This window comes from Callorhinchus milii, unplaced genomic scaffold (genome assembly GCF_018977255.1).
Source record: "Callorhinchus milii isolate IMCB2004 unplaced genomic scaffold, IMCB_Cmil_1.0 Scaffold1, whole genome shotgun sequence".
NCBI lineage: Eukaryota > Metazoa > Chordata > Chondrichthyes > Chimaeriformes > Callorhinchidae > Callorhinchus > Callorhinchus milii.
This window is the reverse complement of record NW_024704742.1, coordinates 106,696,567-106,721,892: the sequence shown is the minus strand read 5'-3', so window position 1 is coordinate 106,721,892 and position 25,326 is coordinate 106,696,567. Positions and strand designations below refer to the sequence as shown.

General features: G+C 36.6%; 1 protein-coding gene across 4 annotated transcripts in view; it reads left to right on the top strand.

Annotated features, from left to right (window-relative positions):
- Window positions 1-24,364, top strand: part of ppip5k2 (diphosphoinositol pentakisphosphate kinase 2) — a 72,193-nt gene extending 47,829 nt beyond the window's left edge. The window contains exons 25-32 of one of the 4 annotated variants that reach the window (XM_042334082.1): window positions 4,283-4,456; window positions 7,294-7,363; window positions 9,317-9,436; window positions 10,607-10,669; window positions 20,414-20,548; window positions 20,893-21,006; window positions 22,219-22,341; window positions 24,313-24,364. In XM_042334082.1, coding sequence (XP_042190016.1) covers window positions 4,283-4,456; window positions 7,294-7,363; window positions 9,317-9,436; window positions 10,607-10,669; window positions 20,414-20,548; window positions 20,893-21,006; window positions 22,219-22,337 — 795 coding nt within the window. In that variant the 3' untranslated portion in view covers window positions 22,338-22,341; window positions 24,313-24,364. Of the gene's footprint in view, window positions 1-4,282; window positions 4,457-7,293; window positions 7,364-9,316; window positions 9,437-10,606; window positions 10,670-20,413; window positions 20,549-20,892; window positions 21,007-22,157; window positions 23,974-24,312 lie in introns of those variants that run through there. The other 3 variants (XM_042334085.1, XM_042334089.1, XM_042334096.1) reach the window with 3 other exon arrangements.
- The last annotated feature ends 962 nt before the right edge of the window (window positions 24,365-25,326 follow it).

Sequence of the window (25,326 nt, the reverse complement as noted above, 5' to 3'; positions counted from 1 at the left end):
TGCATGAAGTAAGAAAAGAATGTAGTGCCTCCCTGCCACCAGAGAGAAGGGTTTAAACAAAAAAAGTAAAGATTTAACATCATAAATGCAACAGTATGCATAAGTATAATATTAAACGGGGACAGCCATCATAATACAAATAATAGACAGTTAGTCCATAATTCCTATATTCTATTTTTACTCACTTTCTTTCAAGCCGTCTCAGAATTATACAGCACAGAAGGAGGCCATTCAGCCCATTGTGTCTGTGCCGGCTCTTTTAAAAGAGCTATCCAAATCAATCCCACTTCCCCTCTCTCTCCCCATAGCCCTGCAAACTTGTCCTCCCCAAATAATTATCTACTTCTCTTTTAAAAGTTGTCATTGAATCGGCTTCCACCACCCTTTCAGGCATTGCATTCCAGATCCGAACAACTCACTATGTGAAAACATTTGTTCTCACCTGCCCTCTGTTTCTTTTAACAACTATTTTAAATCGGCGTCCTCGGGTTACCGACCCACCGGCCAGTGGAAATAGTTTCTCCTTGTTTACCAAATCCCCTCATCATTTTGGAAACTTCTATTAAGCCTCCTCTTAACCTTCTCTGCTCCAAGGAGAATAATCCTAGCTTCTCTAGCCTCTCATAACTGAAGTCCCTCATTCCTATTCCATCGATCCTAGAAATCATCTGCTCACTTTGATATATACTTAGTAGAAAACTGTTGCTTTTTAACCTTTGTACAATACCAGGGAATCCAAAATTGTAATCTTATGCCCAATTTTCCCACATTCAGAGCCTAATCAGAGGCTTTTTCAGTGTTGAAAAGGTAGAGATGAGATAAAAGTGCCATGTAGAATCACAAACCAATTATACAGTAAGGAGGAATAACATTTGCAGTGTTTCTACAGAACATTTCTATCTCACACCTGTTAACACCACACAAATTAAATAGTTGCCAAATAAATTTACTATTAAACCTTTTGTAAGATGTACTTACATCTTTTCAAGATGGAGGTAGATAGATATTTGGTATGTCAGGGTATTGAGGGATATGGGACAAGGGCGGGTAACTGGACTTCAGGTACAGATTAGCCATGATCCTTTTAAAATGGTGAAACAAGCTCGTCGGTCTGAAGAGCCTACTTCTGTTTCTATTATCTATGTAACTAGTATTTTAAAAGGTGGTGTTTTACAGTTTTAAAAGTATTATTTTCTTGTGCTCAATATATTGATCATGAAATGCTGAAGACAGTAATTGTAGTAGCATTGTAGTGGGTACATTTGCAGGACATTAATTGTCAGTAATGTTATCATTAATGTTACTGCATATTAATTATCATTAATGTTACTGCATATTTGACAACGACTCATGGAACGTATTTTTATAGGCATAAGCACTACGGAAAGACGCAATTAAAACTCTAAAATCAGTTTTTCGGTACTGAGTTTTCAAGCAAATAATTAAGAAGTTTTCATGATGTTTTAAACAGTTTAATTCTGAGAAATGCAGAATTAGGTGCAAAAGAAATGTACTGTGATAAGGAATTGTATATAATGGGAATCTATCATATATTTGATCCTGTGTTTTTGTTTAATATAGATCTGGAATATGTTTTGTTTTAACACGTCTAGAAAATTATTTGCTTCAATGTAACATTTTATATCTAACACTGCAAATATTGTAGTCTAGTTGCTACAGAGGCATTGTAGACATACGTAATCTAGTCATCCTGCCAACACAAATTGCAAAACGGTCAGCTTTGTTTAATGCTTCCCCTTCATATCATGAAATTACGCTGATTGGTATGTCCAAATTAATAACTTTGCAATTCAGCTTGCTTCCAAGGAATTGTGCTACAACTTGCTGATTTTATTTTGTTTGCGTTTTGTTTGAGTGCGTGAAACATTTGCAAAATATGTAATTCTTTAGATCGTTATTCACCAAACATATGTACTAGCAAGTGTAAAAGTTCCTTGCTATATTCCTACATACACCTACTTGAAAAGTTCAATTTAAACTGAAGTTTTAAGTCTGAGATTTTAATCTGCTTTTTTTTCATATCATATCCATTTGTTGATCAATCCATTATAATTTGGGTTCTTTCTTTTCATTGATCCCAACTTTAGCCTGACCCTGTATGATGGTCTGACGTGGCTGCGGTGCAGAATTGTATATGTAATCTGACAAATGTGCAACCTTTGGTTTGGGTGTGTTAAGTTTTGCTGTTAGACCAAATCACTCCAGAGTGATCTGAGTAAAAAGTAGAACAAATGTTTAAAGGTCATATAAAATTTGACTTAAAAATCTACAGTTAAGCCTCATCCATTGTCTTTCAATTGAGGTACATTAAAAGAAATAAGATCTAATAGACCTACTTTATCAAACTAATCTGATTTTCTGAATGCAATTATAAACAATGGTCAAGTTTTAATTAATTCCATCCCCTCCTCCCATTCCTTTTCCTTATCCTTCATCCCTTGGCCACAAGTTCATTAGAGCACAAGCATAATCACCCATTTCTCAACCGTTCTTTATATGTGTGAAATGGTTAACTTTCAGAGACCAGTATAATCAGGATGAAAGTACCTAGTCTAAAATTATAACAAATGCTAATAAATCACAAAGCTAATCTTATAATAATAATAATCCTTGCATTTGATATAGTGCTTTTCACGTCTTCTTGACGTCTCAAAGCGCTTCACAGAATAGACTGTAAAGTGAATTGACCATATATTTGTGGGCGAAACGCGGCAGCCAATTGTGCACAGCAGTGTCCCACAAACAGTCGTAGATTGAAAATGACCAATTTATTATTGTTTTAGTTTTTGGAGAGATTATTATTAGGAGTGTGGAGTAAGGAAACTTGTCCAAGGTTTCACCTTGCCGGGAATTGAACCCAGGTCTCTATACATTTATAGTTAAATCAAAAATGTTTAAATTTTATATTTAATAATATTAATCCTTGCTAGAGTTTAGGGATTGTTTTTGTACAATACAATATTACATTTGTATAGCGCCTTTCACGTCGGGAGGATGTCCCAAGGCACTGGACAGTCATGGCAATATAATGCATATTACCCTATTTTGTACACTATAATTAAAATATTTGTTTTCTACTTTTACGTCCCAGTGGAATCTATTTTAACAGTTAATATACTTCAATTAGCTACATGGTTAACCAGAAATTCAGCTGAAACTTTTCATCCTAAAATATATATTTGCAAATTATTTATTATCTGTGACTTGCAGTTTTATTTTTCAGGGTCTCCATTCATAGCTTGCTCAGTCATGGAATGTTGCCAGAGCTGGTATTCAACATTATCATCCCTTTTCAGCTGTCCAGTGAGAGAGAAAGAAAGGAAAATGCTCTGATGGGGCAGTCTTACCCCAGTTGGCCCAGAGGAAATTAAAGGACTTAATTAAAATTATAAAAACTATATATTTAATAGAGCATCAGACCTGCAGGTTTTTTTTCCCACCTTAAGGTGGTGAATTGTTTGGCCTCTACTTCGCAAATACCCACTGTGAAATGATTGAAATTATTATATGGGGAATCACGGGTGCATAGTGCTTGAGCAAGAGATTGTGGCCCTTATTTGTTAGTAAGTAACACTGGCTTTCATAATGGTGAGGCACAAGTGTGAATCGTCCATTAGCTTCAGGAGTAGTCTCAAGATGATATTAGTATTTGCCATCTTCATTGTTAAACTATGAACTACATCAGTTTTCACTTTTATGTTTTATTAAAATTCATCTGTTTGGTTTCTATAATCTACAGTAAAGTTAAACATGGCATGTAATGGACATCCAATGTAGCTATGAGTTTAATTTTTGTAATATAATAAACAAGCAGCATCAACATTTTTAAGCATGTCTTTTTGCTCTGAGTTTAAAATGGATTGATTGCCAAAAGCAGAAGCATTTGCACCAATTTTGACAGTGAATGTCAGTGTCACAAGATGTCTACTCTGCTAATCATGTACACATTGTTTTTAACCATTTCCATCCTATGTATGTTAATCCTTATTGTGTATCTTACACATGTAACTTTTATTCTGTACTTGATTACACATTTTTACAACAGAAATTTAGATTTTTAAAAGTGAAGAATTTGGCTATTTCAATCCATTTTAATGGATGGGGGTAGGGGGAAAGAAATGTTTTCAAAGATCGATTGTCGTATAATGAATGGTTAGTGATTTATGATGCACAATTGGTAGTAATTTTATGATTTATTTGGCTTACTTGTGTCTAACTTGCATGGTTTGCTGTTGTTTTTGCCCCCTTTTCTCATTTCCAGGAAGAGAGCCCCCTGAGTTTGTCTAGCCCAGAGTGTAGTGGTACCTGGATGCATTACACTAGTGGTGTGGGTACTGGGCGTCGAAGACGCAGATCAGGGGAACAAATCACTTCTTCCCCTGTCTCCCCCAAATCATTGGCTTTCACATCAAGTATTTTTGGCTCATGGCAACAGGTTTTTCAATTTTCCTTCATTCTTATGAAAACTGCCATTTTCACTGATCAGACATTCACAGTAATCATCGAGTCTGTTTTAAAGCCCCTCTTATTAATTTTAACGCTGACCTTCATAATAATAAAAAGATTAACATTAAGTATTTTCAATTGACCAATTAAGTAGACTTATTTGCTACAAATAATTAATCTATTTATTTAGGCTATATTAGACTTAATTATTGTAATTCTAATATGGTTTCTTTATTTGTAATGAATGACACTATTTTTATTCACATTTAAATAAGATTTGCTATTTTGGTGCTTATCCATGCAAGAACTTAATGTGGATGCTGCTCTTGCATTTCTTTATGCTATTCTTTACAGAATTTTGGAAGGCTAGTTCTCTAACTTGAATGTTGCAGTACCCAGTTCATTTATCACTATATTTAAAAACAGTCATAACTTGCTCGTTGGATGCATCCCAGTTAAATACTGCAATTAAAACCTGAAGGTGCTTTGACATAGCAGTTTTAAAATGCTATCCTAGCACTTAAAGTTAAGTATTCTAAATCTTGTAGGTTTGAGTTGCAATTATAATATAATAATAGTCCTTGCATTTAATATAGCGTTTTTTCACATCTTCTAGACATCTCAAAGCCCTTCAAAGAATTTACTATAAAGTGAATTGACTGTTTATTTGTGGATGAAACGCAGCAGCCAATTGCGCACAGCAATATCCCGCAAACAGTTGTGGATTGAAGTGACTAATTTATTATTGGGGTTTTTTTCTTGAGGAATTATTATCAGTTTCCTGTGTACCAATGTTTCATAAATGTTTAGCAGAGTTGGTTAGTGGAGCACCATTATTATGGGACATTTTTCATCAAAGAGGAAAACTCATATTATCCATCCCGTTCAAGAATGTAATAACAAAGTACAGTATTAAGCTCTTATGGACAATTTATAGACGAATCAGTCACAAGCTTTACCTGACCCATTTAATCTCTAAGAAAATGCTTTTTAGAGTTTTTTCCTGCTTTCCTACACCCTCCGTCACTAACCCATAAATCAAATCAAAATACCAGAATACTGATTTTATGTTACCTCCTTCATTGTACATCCTTGACTTGATGTCTTAATTGAGGTAGCATTTCCATGGTCTCAGCACCTCATACCATAATGTTCCATGAAGCATTCATTTAGCTGTTTCTGTGGTTACTTTTTATTGACCCTAAATCAGTTCTGTTCTTAAAAAAGTTGTTGATCTATGACACCATTGGGAGTGAATTCCAGTAATCTCAGGTTTAGGGCAGGGGTTGGGAGAAATCCTTCAGAACAAATCTTGATTTTGCCCTGCAGTTCTGTGCTCAAAAGTCAATAAATTAATTGCTCTCAGTACTTTAAAAATGTAAGTTATGGCTTCTCTCCATCTGTTCTCCAATGAAAACTACAGTTGTGTAAGTTTCTCTCCATATATTAGCTAATTTATCACAGCTCAGATCAAACCATACATTCCTGTTTGATAGCTATTATCTTATATTGGTGAGGATGTTGTCGTTTTAATAATAATAATAATTTTAGAATTTGATATAGCACCTTATCACGTCTTCGAAATGTCTCAAAGCGCTTCACAGAATATACTGTAAAGTTAATTGACTGTATATTTTGTGGGCAAAACGTGGCAGCCAATTGTGCACAACAGTGTCCCACAGATGACACGGCTGATTTCGACTGATCCCCTAGGTTGCTTCTCCTCCCTTGTTCACCTGTGTGGGACCAGACTCTTCTGGTTCAATTCCCACAGACTCTGCTTTGTTTCCTCCAACGGTTTCTCCTTCTGCCCTCCTCCTGTCTCCTGGTTGTACCTCAATGCTTCATTCTCGACCTTTTCCGTATCTAAATGCTTCCTCTTGATGACATCTTCCACAGACAATGGGTTAACTTCCACATGAATGCAGTTGACACCCAAATCTATTTTTCTTCCTCCAGTCCCGATCCCTGTCTCTGTCTAGATTGACTTCAAGACCCTCACCCTTGCATACAAATGCCCAAACTTACTTGCTCATACCACACTTCTATACATCCTTCCTTTCATACCCCCCACCCCCCCCCCCCCCCCCCCCCCGGCTTACTGTGCATTCTCCTGACCCCTGTGCGCCATTCAACACTAACCCCCTAACCACAGTTTTGTCAACTTCTCCTTTCCCCTTGCTTGGTGTCCAACTGCACCACTCTATAGTGGTAGCCTGCGTGAAAGGTACTGTGTACATGCAGGTTTTTGTAATTGTCCACATCCTTGAAATTATGGGCTTCAGGAAAAGTAGTTACCCTATGAAACTTTTCATTTCATTCTTCTATCAGTAGAAATGGCTACATATTTACTTGTTCCTAAAATAAAACACAATTAAATGAAAAGAGGTACTGCAACTTAAACCTAACGAAGAATATGCAATATCCAAAATATATTCTTGTTCTGTCTGCATGGTATTTAAGATATATTATTCTTCCGCAAGCTCTTATGTGCAACTTTGCCTCTATGGGTTCAGTGTAGGTAACTGGTGTAGCAATAGAATGGTATCTGTATTCTGTTATAGTTGAATATTTTCCTCATCTGTTTACTTTACTGCTATGTGTTAATCTGATGTTTGTTGTGTTCACTCCATTGCAAAAATATTGTAGGTGGAATTGATTCAATTCAGGGTAGGAGATTTTGCATGAATTATCATTGTCTGCATCTATATGTTTCCACTAACATTTATCATGCAGCTTATTAACACTGATTGAAGCAGGTGTCAGTATGAACGCTGTTTCTTGTTGCTGTTCAAATATTCAAAATATCATTCCACTTCTTTGCAGGTTCTCTCAGACAGCAGTAACCATTTGCGACCTGGAAGGTCACATACAGAACAGAAATACACTGGACTTGGTAAGTGCTGAATATGTTTGGAAGAGTGTGAAATCAATCCAACACTGTTCATTTTATATTGTTAGTAATAGAAAATGAGTAGAGTGTTGCCAGACGTAAATTGATTTGTGCAGGTTTTAAAAGGATTTCTACATGGGAAGTTTGCAGGAATAATCTACATACAGGTTTATTGGGTTTGACCATAGTTTTTAGTGTTTCTTTTTGGTTTGTTTTCATATTTAGGAAAGTTGCAAATTCACATGCAAAGTGTGAATACAGAATTTAAATCCTTCTGATTATAAAACCCACATTGATTCTTAAAAACTGCCCCATTTGAAAGATTCATCACCACGTGAGTAATGTGTTGCCTTGTGACTGGATTTGAGGTCACTTACAAAAGCATGGTGTGCAGCAACTTATTTTAACAAACCCTGGCATCTGTTTATATATGATTGATATTTGTTATAAGATCTTGATTTATTTTATTCCTTCAGTCAGAAATTTAGATTGATTAAAAAGTATTCTCTTTTAGAAAGCAGTCAAATGTTTATTTTGTCCCATGGAAAGGAGCACGAACGGACAACCATGATTATGAAATCAGTTTTAAAATGTGTACTTTTGTGTTGAGTAACTGCATTTGAACAGTTAACATGCATTTGAGAGCAAATTATTGGCATAAATCTTTTATCACCTGCGATTCCTTTGTTTATCATGTATTTGGATTTCCTATGTTTAGCACAGATTCCAATGTGTTGGAAAACAGTTCAGTTTTTAAAAATATGGCTTGTGAGTAATTCATAGTACCCGGTATTCACCTAGCAGTACCCAAACCTGCACTTATCAGATGTCTCATGACCAACTAGTGACTAACCTTGAAGGGATGTAAGACAGGTCTATTTAGACTATGCTGCTCCAAGGTGACGTACATGCCAATATCAGAATTGAATAAAATCTTTGTGGTGGTCTCACTAGCTCAGTTCTTGAGGCAGGCAGGTCCACAGTATCTTAAGGTACTGTTGATGAAAGACCAGCAAGCCTAGCTTTATCAGGAGAATCAGATCATATATGGAGTCCTGTAGCTCAGTGGGTAGAGCACTTGCCTCGCAAGCGAGAGACCTGGGTTCGATTCCCGGCAGGGTGAAACCTTGGGCAACTTTCCTTACTTCACACGCCTGCTAATAATCCCTCAAGAAAAAATAATAAATTGGTCCCTTCAAACCACGACTGTTTATGGGACACTGCTGTGCCCAATTGACTCCTGCGTTTCGCCCACAAATATACAGTCAATTCACTTTACAGTATATTCTGCGAAGCTCTTTGAGACAACCATATATGTATGTGGAACTCTCAGTAATTTGGTTTGGAGAACTCTTAAGCACGAAGATGGGTTTCTGTACATGACAGATATCTTGCTGACTCGAAAAAAAATGTTTAAAAAAAATGTGGATGCAAAAAATGTTCGGCCAAAATGTTTTGAAAGAACATTTCAAGCATAAGGGGATTTGACGTATACTATATATTAGCATATTTGGTTCCGTAAATTGACCAATGTAAACCTTGGAGCGATCTTTTTGCAGACATATTTAGGGATGATGTTATGCCTGGTAGTAGGTTTAGTGCATTTAGATAAATAAGTGCACATCATAAGATGTGCTAAACCTACCGCCTTACAAAGCATCACCCTTTTCTTATTTCTTTGAGGGAGAGGTCCTTGTTCCAGCTTAAATACCCTGACTGTAAATATATTATTCTAGCCTTTTAAACAGAGAAACTGTTCATCTGCTGATGATATAAGATTTAACTGTTTAAACTTCGTATTTTTTAAAGTGATGTGTGTGCATAAAGGAATGCCTAAACTTGTTTGTGTGTGCCATGCCAGTAAACAATCTTTTGTAATTCTAAGGCATGCTGCATGTATCCCTCTATGGAACGTAGAACACCTGGTTTGTATGTGTTTTCTCTAACTCCCATTAGGGTCTCACTGTGCAGGCCTGTTTAGCACTACTGTGCTTGGGGGTTCCTCGAGTGCGCCTAACCTACAGGATTATGCTCGTACGCATCGTAAAAAGCTGACATCATCTGGCTGCTTTGATGGTATGTGCACATATCGCTACGCAAACCTGTAGCCAATTTTTTTCAGAAATATTGGAATTCTGTGTTGAAAATAGCAGAATCCTATTTCTCCCTTTCCAAAACCTGAGCCTGGAAGACCAGTCCACGCTCATTGTATCATATGGATCACCAGTTTATGCTGCAGGCAAAAAATTTACACAGTGTTCTAACTGCATTAGATACATATATATGCACCAAACATAGCTCAAAAATGTTTACCAAAGCTTTATCATTTTTCCTAAGTAATCGATTTCCTGCATTTGGTATTTCCAATCTGAGTTTTTTTGAAAACTTAATGCTTCATGCATATACTAGTTGACCAGCTGTAAAATTTATTGTGTGACTTTGCTATAAAATTGCATACAATTACATTCCAGTATTAAATTGTAACATTCCAAGACAAATGGTGTGGAGTCCTGCAGCTCAGTGGTTGGAGCACTCGCTTTGCAAGCGAGACACCTGAGTTCAATTCCAGGTAGGGCGAAACTTTGGGCAAGTTTCCTTACTCCACACACCTGATAATAATCCCTCCAAAATAAAAAAACAATAATAAATTGGTCATTTTCAATCCACAACTCTTTGTGGGACACCGCTGTGCGGAATTGGCTGCCGCGTTTCACCCACAAATATACGGTCAATTCACTTTACAGCATATTCTGTGAAGCGCTTTGAGATGTCTAGAAGATGTGAAAAGAGCTATATCAAATGCAAGGATTTATTTATTTATGGTGGCAGAAGATGAGGGTTACTTTCTGGGACCATAACTATTGACATGTTAAATAAAGATAAGGTCAAGAATGCCTCATTAATTTATCAGTTTAGGTAGTCAATCAAAGTCCGCTGTGAAGGCTGAGATTTGAGGCAGAATGGTGATTTGGAGAAGGCTTTTTAGGAACCATTTGTCACTAAATGGTGGCAAAGTACTTTCTATACTTTCACTAACTGGTTGTTGTGATTCTTTTCCTTGACATTAATTTGCAATGTACTCTTAACACTCATTGATAACAAAGGGATCTGTAACAGCTGACAGTTTTACCCTCACTGACTTTTTTCCCTCTAAATAACCCTGCATGCAGCCTAACTTAACCCTTCCTTTTAAACTCTGTTCTGGTAGCTGTTCAAATTTCAGGTACCTGTTTTTCTCTTTCTCAGACACCACACGCAGTTCTGCTGTAAAAAGATTTTCTATCTCATTTGCTCGACACCCAACCAATGGTATGTTTGCTTTTTGTTTTCCCTCCCCGGAAAGATGCTACCCCTTGCTTCATTTTTTTTTCAATCTCAGGTGCAAACTTGTGCAACCATTCATCCACCTTAATCTCAAAACTGATACATCTCTTGAAAGTGTGTTTATAAACACTGGAATTGCTGGAATACTTCTCTTTTTTAACCCCTTTCGTGTTTTCATTAAAATACATTCATCATACGTAACATTTTTGTGTTGTATGAGAAAAAGTTTTTGTCCTATATAATTGATCATTTGACTATTAAAATACAGAGGGTTCATTTCAATATTAACAATTCTCTAATAATGAGTGTTAACAGAAATCTTTACTAATTGTGGCATGATATTTTTACCCTTTAGAGGCCACTCCATAGCTATATCTGCAGTTGTTATATTAACATAACTATTAGCAAAACCGCGGTAAAATTAGTGAATGAGTGAGTCTATTTCAAAACATTTCAGTGCATTCTCATAATTATTCATCTGGAAGAAGATGAATATCAGGAATTCTTTAAATATAAATTCATTTGACACTTTTTAATGTCAATTTTATATCATGTTTTCCAGAAATGCTAGATTACATACAGTATCTGTATTGTACAGAGTTTCTAAATTATCTTTCATCAAGTGTAATACACGTATTGTTTTCACCATATATGCATTTAAAACATTCTTTGAATTTGGAGCAAAAAACTAATGTTTTCATTTTTTATTGTAATAGAGCTTATACCATTTGTTGGCTATAAATGGGCCTGTTTGAGAAAAAAAATATTAGAAACCATGGTTATTTGACCACTTAAAATAATCAGAATATTTTTTTAAATCACTTGGTAGACTAATAAACCTGGACAGAGTGGAAGTTCAGTTATAGTTCTTCTGTTAATAAAGAATAGATATCTGTCCACATGTTGAAAATTTCATTCAAAACTTCTCCAAGCTTCGCAGGTTGATGAAGTGAACAAAAGCTGAACAAAATTGAGCTTAAAAGCAATGTTTCATTTTAGCATTAGAAGAAGGCCTCTTTAAAATTGCCTACAGATAAAACCATGTTACAGTTTATTTTTAATATTTAAATGAATATTTTAAAAATGTTCTGGGATTCAACAAATCTGGAGATTTGTTAAACGGTTACAAAAATAACCTTTTTAAAAATCCAATCAGGATCAATCACTAATCTTTGGTGCTCCTGGTAAGCATTCTTTAAAATACGTGAAACAAAATGGAACTTCACTGCATACTAATTCAACAAATCTGATTCAAAAGAATTTTGTTGTGGAGTACCTATTGTGCAAACATAAATATTGGGTAGACAGTCAAATATATTGGCTCTTGTCTTTGTACATACACCCATGTATGTACAATACAAATGTAATTTGATCAAAATCAATTTAATTTTTTGAAATTAGAAATGATAAATTCACTCTAGTCTTGCTGTCATTTTACGCCATTTAAGTTTTCCTAATCTTATGACGATAGTAATTGAGCCTTGAACTCAATAATTTTACAATTTAAGTGGGAAACGTAGAAACAGGAGTAGGCCATTCAGCCCTTCGATCCTGTTCCTATAAGATCTGTACCTCAAGTCCAATTACCCTCCCTTGCCCCATGTCCCTTAATACCGTGACCTAACAAATAGCTATCCATCTCAGTCTTGAAGATGTGAACGGATCCAGCATCCACAGCCTTTTGGGGAAGAAAGTTCCAGATTTTCACTAGAAGATTCTAATCGTTCACCCAGTAATCACCCAGTTTTTAAAAAATTTCCTAACGTACAATATGATGCAAATTGTATTTGTATAGAGCCTTTCACGTTGGGAGGAGTGTCCCAAGGCGCTGGACAGTCAGGGATTTGGATCCGAGCTGGGGATCTGGGAAAGTAGGAGGGTGGCCGAAGGAGGGTTTTGAGTCGCAGCTCGAAGAAGGGAGGGAGTGAGGCGATAGGAATGTGGGATGGAGTTCCATAGAGTGGGGGCAGCTGCCGGTTAGTGGAGTGGGCCGGGCGAGGGACGTGGAGCAGCCTGCTGAGCAGAGGGAGCGGACAGGTTGATATGGGTTCAGCAGGTCACAGAAGTAGGAAGGGGCAAGGCCATGGAAGGCCTTGAAAACAAGGGCGAGGATTTTGAACTCTATCCTCAGGGGATGGGGAGCCGGTGGAGTTGGGTGAGGGTGAGGCTGATGGGGTCACAGAGCCTGGTGCGGGAGAGGACAATAGCTGCAGAGTTCTCGATGATCTGCAGCTTGTGAAGGGAGGAGTTGGGAAGGCGTAGTCAAGCCTAGATGTGATGAATGAGTGGATGAGGGTTTCGGTGGCCTGAGTGGTGAGGCAGTGGTGGAGCCGGGTGATGTTGCGTTGGTGGTGGAAGGCAGAACGGGTCATGGCACGGATGTGGGATTGAAAGAATAGTTGAGGGTCAAACAAGACGCCAAGGTTCCAGACTGGCTCAGTGAGGTGGAGTGTGCATCCATGGATGGTGATGCTATAAGTACCTGAGGTGTGGAGTCGTTGACTTGAGCCAATCAGGAGAACCTCAGTCTTGTTGACATTGAACTGAAGAAAGTTAGTTCTCATCCAGGACTTGATGTCTGACAGACATTCTGTCAGGACAGCAGTGATCCTGGAGTTGAGGTTGAGGCAGAGAGATAGAGTTGGGAAGTTGACCCCGTGTCTGCGGATGATGTCACCAAGGGGAAGCATTTAGATATTGAAGAGGAGGGGACAGAGCCCTGAGGAACACCGCACAACGGTGCGGGCACTAAAGGAGAAGACGTTGGTGGAGATGAAGTGGAGACGAGGTGTGAGAGATAGGATCTGAACCATTCAAGGACAGAACCATGAAGGTTGAGGTGAGAGGAGAAGTGGCGGAGGAGGATAGAGTGGTCAACGGTATCGGAGGCAGCAGAGAGGTCAAGGAGACAGAGGGAGCCCTGGTAACAGATGGACAAAATGTAATTTGTCACTTTGACCAAAGCTGTTTCTGTGTTGTGAGCGGCACAGAAACCCGATTGGAGGAGTTTGTGAAGGGAGTGACTGGAGTGAAACAATATTGTTTGAATGTTAATATAAGTCTCCGTGTGTGCAATCCATGAATTTGTGTGCATGGTTAATTTGTGCATGGATAATGGCAAGTATTCTTCCCCAAGCTCCGGTATGATAACATCTTTTAAGAGAGAAGCAGATAATTATTTGGGGAGGACAAGTTTTCAGGGCTTTGGGGAGAGAGCAGGGGAGTGGGATTGAATTGGATAGCTCTTTTCAAAGAGCCGGCACAGACACAATGGGCTGAATGGCCTCCTTCTGTGCTGTATGATTCTATGAATAATAGGGTTTTGATAAATGAGGAAGGAAGAGAAAATTAAAATTAATTGTGCAACGTTCATAATCTATTTTAAAATGAAGAGAACAGATATTGCTTTGAATCTTGGAGAAAAGTTAGGCTCTATTAATTAATAAATGAATGTAAATAACATACCTAAAACCTTTACCTTTTTTTTAAAAAAAAGTACAATTATGTGCACGCAACTAAGGAAAGAATCCTGAGGGATTCCAGCAGTTGCAAATTCTTTATCTTGTACATATTTTTGGAAACTAATAGCCATAGATTCTTCTGATTGTCTTCAGATTAAGGCCCTACTGTGCATCATATACCAGAAGACCCGAACTTCACAGGTTCAATCTTGCTTTACACTGAGTTTTCTGGTATCTGATCTCTCCAGTTGGAGCATTACGAATAGCTCTAGCACCACTCATTTGGGAGAGGATAATCCAATCCTGATGGCTATCCAGAGACCTCAGCTGTTCGTATTATGAAGTTTTATCTGATAACAGTTTTGTTGCAAAATGCATCATTTGAAAATTTAAGATAAATTTATACTTCACAAATAAATTCTGTAGAAAAGAAATCCTAGTGAAATGAACTTATCTACATAGCCAGAACCCAATTTGGAAAATGTTCCTAATACAGAATCAAAATTGATCCTACAATTTAGGTCAATGCACATTTATCCAACATGTTTTAAGTAATCTACATGAATATGGGTCAAGTACTCTTAAATTCTTTGAGGAAATATTTTTATAGTACACATTGCTGATTAGAATATTCTAGAATCTATTTCAACTTCAGCTAAAATTAGTACTGCATTTATAATGACTGAATTTAAAATAGAGTACCTGCACATGTAATAACATCAGAATAATCCACTGTGCCATGCAAGTAACAATGTGATGATAAATTCTGCTTGTTGTACATGTTAGTAGAGTTGTATGCAAAATAAAAGTCAAGGATCACTGTAAAGCTTTTATACTACAGCGACTTGAGTGGATAAGAAAAAAAAATGCAGATGTTTTCATAACTTCTTAAGTGGTAAATTAATGACGAGCAAGAACCAGTAAATGTTTCAAAATATGATCAAGATGTGACTGATGAAATGGATGTGATAACTTCATGATTTTGATGTATGTTTGGCAAGATTCTTAGATTTTCTCTCAGTAAAGCACCAGCATGATAGCTACATTGAGACTGGCCGTTTATTTTTGAAAACAGCCAGGCTCCAGACCAACATGATGACAACATCTAGATGTTAATTATAATTGTATTATTTGGAGTATCTGAATAGTCTGCTTATCTACATTAGACTGCATTTAGTCAGTCATTCAAAGCACTTATTTTCCTGCGAATGTTGAAATGATGGCCAAATCTTGGAGTGTATCTGGAATTTGTATAACATGTAAGTGTTGATAGTAACTCACTGAGCCCATCCCTCTAATAATTTAATAATTCCATCAAAATAAATAGAAAATAATTTGGTTACTCAATCCACGATGATTTGTGGGCCACTGCTGTGCGAAATTGGCTGCCACGTTTCACCCACAAAATATACAATCAATTGACTTTACAATATATTATGTGAAGTGCTTTGGGATGTCTCGACGACGTGATAAGGCAAGTGCTAAATTAAATGCAAGGATCTTTATTATTATTAAGCCTCTTGAAAGGAGGGGAAGGCAAGGCTACCAATTGTCACCCACCCTATTCAATGTATTCATCAACAATGTGTTGGATGACAGCGACGGCATGGACTTGGTGTATCTGTTCCAGGTGTTTCTGACAGGATTGCAGTTCTTCTGTTTGTGGACGATATTGTGCTGCTGTTGGACTCACCTGGGGACCTTCTACACGGCACCTGCCATCTTGAGCACTGGGGCAACTAGTGGAACATGGTGATGGGTGCTCTCAGGTGTGGAATCATGGTTCTGCACGGCTCAAAAGAAAGCATCGAGAGTATTGATTGAAGTATAGAATTGTTGATTCTTATCAGTACCTCGGGATTGTGGTGGACACCAACTTTTGCCTGGACACTGCCTGAAGGTCTGAGCAGCGAAGGGCACACCCTGAAGGCATCAGATGTCCATCAGATAGCTGATTAGGGAACTCTGGCTTGGGGAGACAGCTGCTGGAAAGCGTTACATGGAGTCCGAGTTCGTGATCATGCGTTCGTACATCCAGCACCTGGAATCCACATTGATTGGCTTGCAGAGTTAAACAGTTCCGCACCTCCAACTGGTGGAAACATCACTCAGTGGGAAGGGATGTTGTCTAAGCTCCAGACCAGGAAGATGGTAGCATTGCTGTCACACACTTTATGCTGAGTTGCGTTGCCCACTAGGAAGCTTGCAGGGAGTTCCTGGTACCTACTATCCAACTACTGAGGGCTCAAACTTGCAACAAATGACCATCTAGTGATTATCCTCCTTGGGGGTATCCTTGAAGCTGAATTGGAAGCTGACATATCTGGCAACAGAATATCAGAATTGAGCCCACCCTCTGTGGCCTGTCTCAGTAGTTCATTTCCAAAGGCAACCAGGTCCGCAGTACTCCAGGGCACTGCTGATGACAACATAGTCAGGCTGGACTAATCGTCCTACTAATCGGCAGGACTTGGAAGGGCAGACCACTCACCGGGAATAGGGAATTTTCCCACTCTACTCCTGTTAACCCTGCAACCCAAAGCCTTAACGGGTAGGGTGATTCTAGCTGGACCAAGCCGCGGGAAAGCTTCCCAGGCAGTACTCTCAATGGCAAGCTATGCAGGTTTAGCTGGTTAGATTCCATCAGTATCTCCTTTGCCCACTCCTCGATCCCCAAGCCTTGGCTCTTGCCAACCTGCACCTAATACTTTATGGAATTAGGTAAGCAGAATGTGTCCCTCCAGGGAGAGAGTGCCCATTAAATACTAAAAAAAAATCTCTTGAATTTCCATGTATAGGTGGGATGCATGGAACTTTATTTGATTTAGATGGGTTTCCGCACGTGTCAGACAACTGGCTTACAAAAAAGTTACAATTTTTGAAGTATTGAGTCTAAGCAACTTGAAGCCTCCTTTTACTGAGGTCTTCTCATAATGTATCCCATTCTTAAAAACAAAATCAAAAATTATACATCGGGCATACTTTCCATAACAAAGTGATTGTGAAAATATTTAACTGCATATCTTTAAAGTCCACTTCTGGCCAGAAAATGGTGAACTGTGACCTTCTTATCAGACAGCAAACATCCTTTATTTTCAGATCACCACTTTGTTGTCCATAGCAGTGACTCAAATTGTGCTTTTCAACAGTGAAGTTCAATTGATTTGGTTAGAAAAAAGTATTAAGCATTTAATTAACTGCCAATCCTTTTCATTCGTTGTTAATTATACAATTATAAGGACATTTGTAATTCCCTCTGTACATGTGGGTTTATAAATCCCTTAATAACTCCCTATTGAATTTTTTTTCCCCCAGCTTCAATAATTGTGCTACCTGCTATAAGGGTTTCATATGAAAAGTTGGAGGCCATGGTACATTTGACACTGGGACCTTTTGCCTCATTGGAGAAGTTTAATATTTAAACATTCTTCAGTAAAGCATGAAGATGTAAAACTGTTTCCTCCAAATTTATCGAGAGGAAATTGCACTTTTATGTAGAGCATCTGAGTGCAAGAATGAGACCAAATATGAGAGCATATTCGCTTCTTTCAAAGGTTTACAGGCAGATACAATTAATGAAGCTGTTGTTCATTTTTGATATTTGTGTTCTGCCCAGTTATGAAACCAAATAAAGTCTGGAACAGCATTTCATATTGTTTTACTTTTAAAAATACTATTAAAAATTAGCTTCAGTATTGGTCACCAATTATAAATGGCTGAGGAATGGAAATTCATTTAATGAACTGATCTATATTGCCTTATGAAAATTGTACTTGAAACTTTTTTTTGCATGCTGATTGGTTGGAATCTGTTAAACTGAAACAAATTAGAAGAATGAAGCACCCAACAAGGAAAAAATAAAGAAATAGTGAATAATATTAAAGGAACTGATATCTGTGCACTTTGTACTTTAGAGAAATGTATTTAAAAGTTGTTTTTGACCTGTTATTTCAAAAAGGCTGTTGCCTGCAGTGTTAGCTTAGTCATTTTATGGTCAAATACAGTTACATTTTACACAAGCTCCTGAACAGTTTTGAGATGTTTTCCACATTATATCAAATGCAAGAATTATTATTAATAACTTACTAATTAAATTTAGCAACCACTAAATTGGGGGGAAGTGAACTTATGAGGTGGAGTCATTTCAGCATCCTCTTAAGCATTTCCTAATATCTAGATCAGGCCAGCATTGAGCATCGTATTCAATGGGAGAGTTAGATAAAAGAGAAAACACAAAGTAATTACTAAAATTGATATTATAGTTGTCCTGCAGCATTACATAACACTGCAGACTGCTATGAAGAAAATTTAAGTTGCCTTTTGCCTGCTCTTCTTACCCCCCATCCTGCAAAATTTTAATCCAGTAATTTACCATGTTCTCATGCATTTGTGTTGGAAAGCATTAAATGGAGTTTGGATGCCTCGTTCATAGAGAATCGATAGCATCTCCTAGCAGGCCATCACAAATGTCAGTGGTAGAGGCCAAGAAGTGGATTGATTAAAGTCAGTGCATGACTAGCACCTGCGGGGTTAGAGGGAGATGGAAAGATTTGAAATACATTCAATTTCACTTGTTGAAATTTTTTTTAAAAATTGTGAAAGGAACTGTTTAACTCATGCTTTCACCTTTGCCCTTATCCCTGTAAATTATCATAGCTTATCCCGGAATATTATTCTACTGATTCCATAGGAGCAGGAGTAGGCCATTCAGCCCCTCAGGACTGCTCTGCCATTCTTTCAGATCATGATTGATCTGCATCTCAACTTCATTTACCCGTCTTTGCTCCTTATCCCTTGATACCCTTACCTAACAAAAATCAGTCTTGACATTTTCAATTGTTCCAGCACCCACAGCCATTTTGGGAAGAGAGCTCCAGATTCCAAGTGCAAAATTATTTTCTTTATATTAATTAATAGGATTTATTAATGTATAATTAAGATGCAGGAAAACTCTTGTAATATTTGTCATGGAAAAATGCCTTTATCATAAAGTGTTTTGTTTATATTTCTTAGAATTGGTAAAATTCTCTAGAACTTTTAGAGAATGTTTTCACCAAGACTAATTGCTATGAACTACCACCACTAGAACTTGGGTTTCGATGAAAAGAACCAGCTAAATATGATGCAAAGAAAGAGGTTGCATAAAATTTGATTCTATAGCAGTTTTCAACAGCAGCTAGAAATGGCATTTGGTAATCTGCTAATTCAATATAAAAAATAAAATATTTGTTTTAGCTAAATAATAACAAAATATTTTTCCTTTTTTAAATATTTTACTCTATATCAGATATTTTTCCATAGAAAAAAACAATTGTATTATAGCTGAGATTTGATCGTGAAGTTGAAAATCCATATTCCTTCAATTAAAATGCAACCCTTCAGTTTTTCTTTCTTAAAATGAAAGTACTTTTAAAATGTGTATGTTGAGGTGTATATATATAGAGCATTTAATATTATTCTAATATGTTAATATAAATAGCAAATTTCAAAATGATCGCATCCACATTCTCAATGTTTTTTTGTTATTTTAATATGTCATTGATAAATACTTATCTTCTGACAATTTAAATCGCAAATTCCAAGTTAACAAAGTTCAAAACAAAAAAGCCAGCGAGCAAAAATTGGGAATTCATGATTCACTTGCTATGAAATGCAATTTGATAATTACAAACCAGGCAAAACAATTAATGCAACAAATCTAGGTTGTGAATATCATGTTTGAGATCCCGATATTAACTGATATGTGAGCTAATTTTGAATATCTAATATAATTTAGTGAAGAAATAGCTTTCTCAGAGAGCTAATATTTTGCCTTAGAGATTGAATGTGCAGTTATATGGAACTGACCTAATTGTTTTCAGACTTACTTCAGCCAAAATTATGGGGAATTCTTAATGCAAAATTGCTGTTTCATTGAAATTACTAATTTCAAAATCTGAGGTTACTGAGGGATAAGTGGAGAGCTTTAGCAATGGCTTCCAGCGAACCCTGGAGAAAGCATACGAATCCAAGCAAAATAGAAAAAATGTGTGCATTTGCCTTGGGCTTTGTGTTATTTGAAAATTCTTGCATGTGTCCAATTTGTTTTTGGATGCTTTTTATGTAAAGGTATTTGGCATATAGTCTCATTACACTGTATTTTGTGAACCCGTCTGCATGTGTCTACATTGTGCATATTACATGTACATGCATTTTTAATTTTCTTATTTGACTATTTATGCTTAGAATTGTTATTTTTAAGTTATTGAATTGCTTTATTTTTCCACAGGATTTGAACTCTATTCTATGGTGCCTTCCATTTGCCCTCTTGAAACCCTTCACAATTCCCTGTCTCTGAAGCAAGTGGATGAATTTCTTGCCGCAATTTCCAAAGCCACTACCGAGGTTCCATCTGGAACTCTAAGTAAGAGTACTACACACTTCTATAAATGTTTCCACTATAAGAACATACCACCAAAACCAGTTATTGTACAACCTAGTCAAATATTTAACCCTATTAGTCATACTTAGAATGGTCAGCCATGAATAAAGATTTGGTAGATAGTAAGTCTATCTGTACATACCTGATACATTCTTATTTTGTTCAACAAAAAGTTGCATTCTAGATCTGTTTAAGTAAATTTTGCTTTTTATGATTTTTAAAAAAATTATTTGGCAAAAATACTGTTTTAGCTGGAGTATTACAGGTGTTTTTAAGATGAAAGGTCATGTGTAGAATTAATATTAATACTTTTATTTTCCCTTTAGGCTCTGCACATCACAATCTGGGTAGAAGATTTTTAAATACATACACTCCCAGAAGAATACTTCCATCAATATTACCTTTATCATCAAACCCATCAGGTGACCGTACTAACTTTTGTAAGTAGAGTGAAATGTTATATGACAAAACAATTCTCTAAGAGGTGAATTACACTTGTAATATTTTTATTTCTTAAAGATACAAAAAAATTCTTCTGTATAATTATTTTGATTTCATTCAACCCTTTCATAAATATCACTTTCAGTTTTGTGACATTTACATTCTGTACATGATATCAGCATTTTAAAAATAATAATCCTTGCATTTTCTATAGTGTCTCATGTCAGGAGGACATATCAAATTGCTTCATGGGATATACTGTAAAATGTAATAACTTTTATAGGCAAATGAGGCAACAAATTTTCACACAGCAGTCTCCCACAAACAGCTATGAAGTGAATGAACAATTTTATCTGAGGAATTGTGCGACAGAACAGCAGGAGAAACTCCCATCACTTTTTGAATACTACAATGGAATCTTTCAAGTCCACCTCAATAGGCAGACAAGACCTCAGTTTAATGTCTTATCTGAAGTATGATACCTCCAGCAATACAGTGCTCCATCAGCATTGTATTGGAGTGTTATCCAAGATTGTGAGTTTAAAGTGAGTCTTGAGCCCCACATTTGATTTGAAGATGAGAGTGCTACAAACTGAATCTGGCTGACACCTAGTTGATACTGTAGAGCACACTGGCTTTTATATTTTTAAAATTTGTTTTGGAATCGAGGATAGAGGCAGAGAGAGAGTTGGGTGTCATGTGGAAATGGACCTGTGTGAGGATATAGATGGTGAGAAGGAGAGGATCAAAGGACAGAACCATGTGACTGTAGGGGCCAGGAAGAGAAACCATTGAACGGTGGAGAGGGAGTGGTTGAAGATGGCAGGGAGATCAAGGAGAACGAGAAAGGAGAGGTTCGATCTCAGGGGGTGGGGCCAGGTGAGCCTTTGTATTAGGTAGGCTATTAGTCTGAATAAATAAAGGAATCAAAAGACTAGTGTTTGTTTTATACTGTATTTATTTTTCCTAATTTACTACATTATTCACTAGATTCTGTCATTTTGTCTATTAACATTTTCATCCTGTGTTCTCGAACCAATTTGGTCCTTTGTTTTGATTAATGTTGTAGTGAATCCATGTTGGCTACTTTACTTTATTCAAGCAGTGAATGTTTTTAGTACTACAATAAAAATATGATATTGCCTTTTAGGTCAGTTAACATAAGTGTGAATCCACTGAAGATGAATTTACTTGCCTTTTTTGCTATGCAGTCAGTAGCGGACCTTCCAGCACTGTGTCCAGCGCGGGTCCATCTTCACCAACAGAAAATTCACCTTCCATTGGCCTAGGTGACAGATGTGTAGTTCCACAGAATACTGAAGATGACTAAACAGGTGCTCCAGAATCAAAATGAATGCCCTTGAAGTAAACTGTTTTAAAAATCCTTTGTAAGAAATGTAAATAATCTGAAGTGTAAATGAGCCTTAAATAATGTATTCTTTTGATAAAAACTTTTAAAATGTACCCTTTAACTTTCTGTGTTAATGCAAGTTGTACTGGAGCTTTATAAACGGCTTTCAATTAGAGAAGAAGAAGTTAGATATTTATGTTTTAGTAGTTCAGAAAATGGGATGATTTGGATCTATTGTGATAGATGATTTAGATTTATTTTTTCCCTTTAATTATTGAGATTCTCATATTCTTTTGAGGTTAGGAGAGTCTTTTTTTCCTTTTACATACAGGTATAGCTTCACCCAAAACAAATGTTGCTGTAGCAATTTTATTGATTCAGAAAGAAACGGTAACAAGTTTAGGTTTGGATTCGTTGATATGCTTAAACTTTGAGAATGAATGCAATTTTAGTTTTTAGAAGTTGTTCACTAAATCAAAAATTGAAGTTTTTTCTGTTGGAAAAATTACACCACATTTTACTCGATCAAAAAATATGGGTGTATTCAAACTACTTCCATCTATTTTTCCCTGCTGATAATAGAATTGGGTTTGCTAATTTGGTGCCCTAGAACATCTTAACCTAGTGTTTTTATGAAAATGCAAGTACATAAATGATAAAATTCTAGCTATCGCATTTGCTTTTGACCATATTTCTTTCTGGACTTCAGAAGACTTTTTTTTATCACATACCAACTGCTGCCAAATTAAGCTGTTATTTTACTGGATGGTTTATCCTGTGCAGGGTTTTTGTTTTTCCCTCACATGCAGATTTATTTATACAACCCACAGAGTTACGAGTGTTTAAAAAGTTTAAGATTCTTACAAAACAAATAAGCATTTCTTTGTATAATACAAGTTGAGGATTGTTTACAGTTGTATACTTTAATATACTTCAAAATATGATGGGTAAACATTGCTGCCTCCTTTCTCACTACCTGTTCACAGCTACGAAAGCCAGGGTTTGCGGAAACCATCACCGAGCTTGAGTATCCAAAACAAAATACATGAGATGTTTATTTACAAATATTTTTACTTTTCTCAAGTATAATTTATATAGTGTGCCTGCCCTCTTATATTATTCCTGTTTCTTGTTAGCAAATGCATGTAAAGTAATCTTTTAAAGTTTCATTATCCTATGGGACTGCTCAATATAGACTGTTACATCACACGTGTAGACTACAAACTAATTTTATTTAAGCCCTTGCTATATTCTCCCATTGTGTGAATATTATTGTGTTGTCTAGATCTGCTTTTATAACCCCTTGATTACAGGTACTTTTTTGTAAAAAGTATTCTATAATGCATTGAGTTTTATTCCCAGTTGCTTTTTAATGTTTACATCAAATACATTTTATGAAGCACAAAACATCATCTCTACATTGGCTGTGTAGTCTGTCCTGAATTATTCCAGTTTTTTAAATGTTCCTGGAACAAAATTAATGTACATACTTTACTGCACACCTAGAGTCTATGGTTGCTCTCTAATAAAGGCCATCTGTATATTCGGTGTTTGAAGATTGATCAGTAATGTATTGGTTCATAGCCATTTAAAATAAAAATATATTAAAGAATAATTCAGCTGTGGTATTTATTTTGTAAATTCTATGAATTTGACCTGCAGCCACAATTTGACATGCTTTGAAACTCACATTATTTTTATAGTACAAACAATTTATGCTAAGTAAATTATATATTGAGCTGTTGAAGTAAACTGTTCTTATATAGAATATCCTTTCTTGATAAAATGACATTTACATTAGGATTTTTTCTACACAAGGTTAGTCTTCTTATTCTTAGTAGGATTCTCTGTTCTTTTCTTTGGAAATATTTGGATTAAATTCACTGGTGAACTGATAAAGCTACAGTAATTCCATGGGCATCTGTCTCATTTTATTTTTCTTCCCCTCCTCTAGGTATTGATACTAATAGATTGATTTGTACAACATTGAACTCCAACAAGAGATGGAATTTACTCCTTATTAATACAAATACATTTGCAAAAATTGTTTTATGTGTGAAGTTACTGTATGAGTAATGTTTCCATATCTGATCTAATATGTGTATTATTATCCACCCTGATCCAATACAAATGATATGCAAGGATATGATTGTACTTTAAATGCTACAATTGGATTCCACCCAATAAAACTACCCCACCAATTCCATAGTTGTAATGAAAAATAATAGGCGTAATTATATAGCAGTGATCTAATCAATGACTTTAGATTTGAATGAAGTGATAGGTTTCTTTTGTCTGTAGTAATAATAACAATCCTTACATTTGGTATAGAGCCTTGAACATCAATAGGACAACCCAATGCGCTTCACAGGATATACTATACTGTAAAGTGCATTAACTATTTTGTGGGTGAATGCGGCAGCTAACTTTAGACACAGCAATGTTCCACAAACAGCCGTAAAGTGAAAATAGTAATGTTTCAGGACTGTCATGTGCAGTGATCATCCTCTGTTCCTCATCTATAATATCTATACGCTCCCCTGCGACGATGTCATCTGTAGGCATGAGGTTAACTTCCATATGTAATCAGATGACGCTCAATGCTGTCACTGCCCCCACTGCTGATTCCAGGCCCACTGCAGTTCTGACTGATTGGTTGTTGGACAACAAGGCCTGGATGAGAGCTAACTGTCTCCTGTTTAAAGTCAAGCTGACAGGCTCTCCTGCTTGGCTCCTACCAGTGCCTTCTCACCTCAGGCACTGATAACATCAATCTACACAGCTCCACCTCAGCTCCTGGCGCCCTGCAAGCTCTGGTGGCCCGGATGATCCTAACTGGACAATCGTGGGAAATTTATCAGCAGTGGCAGATTAACCTGGTCCACACTCGGAAGGGGCTCATTCAGCATCGGACTGTACAGGAAATTTCCTGATTGCCCCTCACTATTTTATCTCACAATCCCAAGCC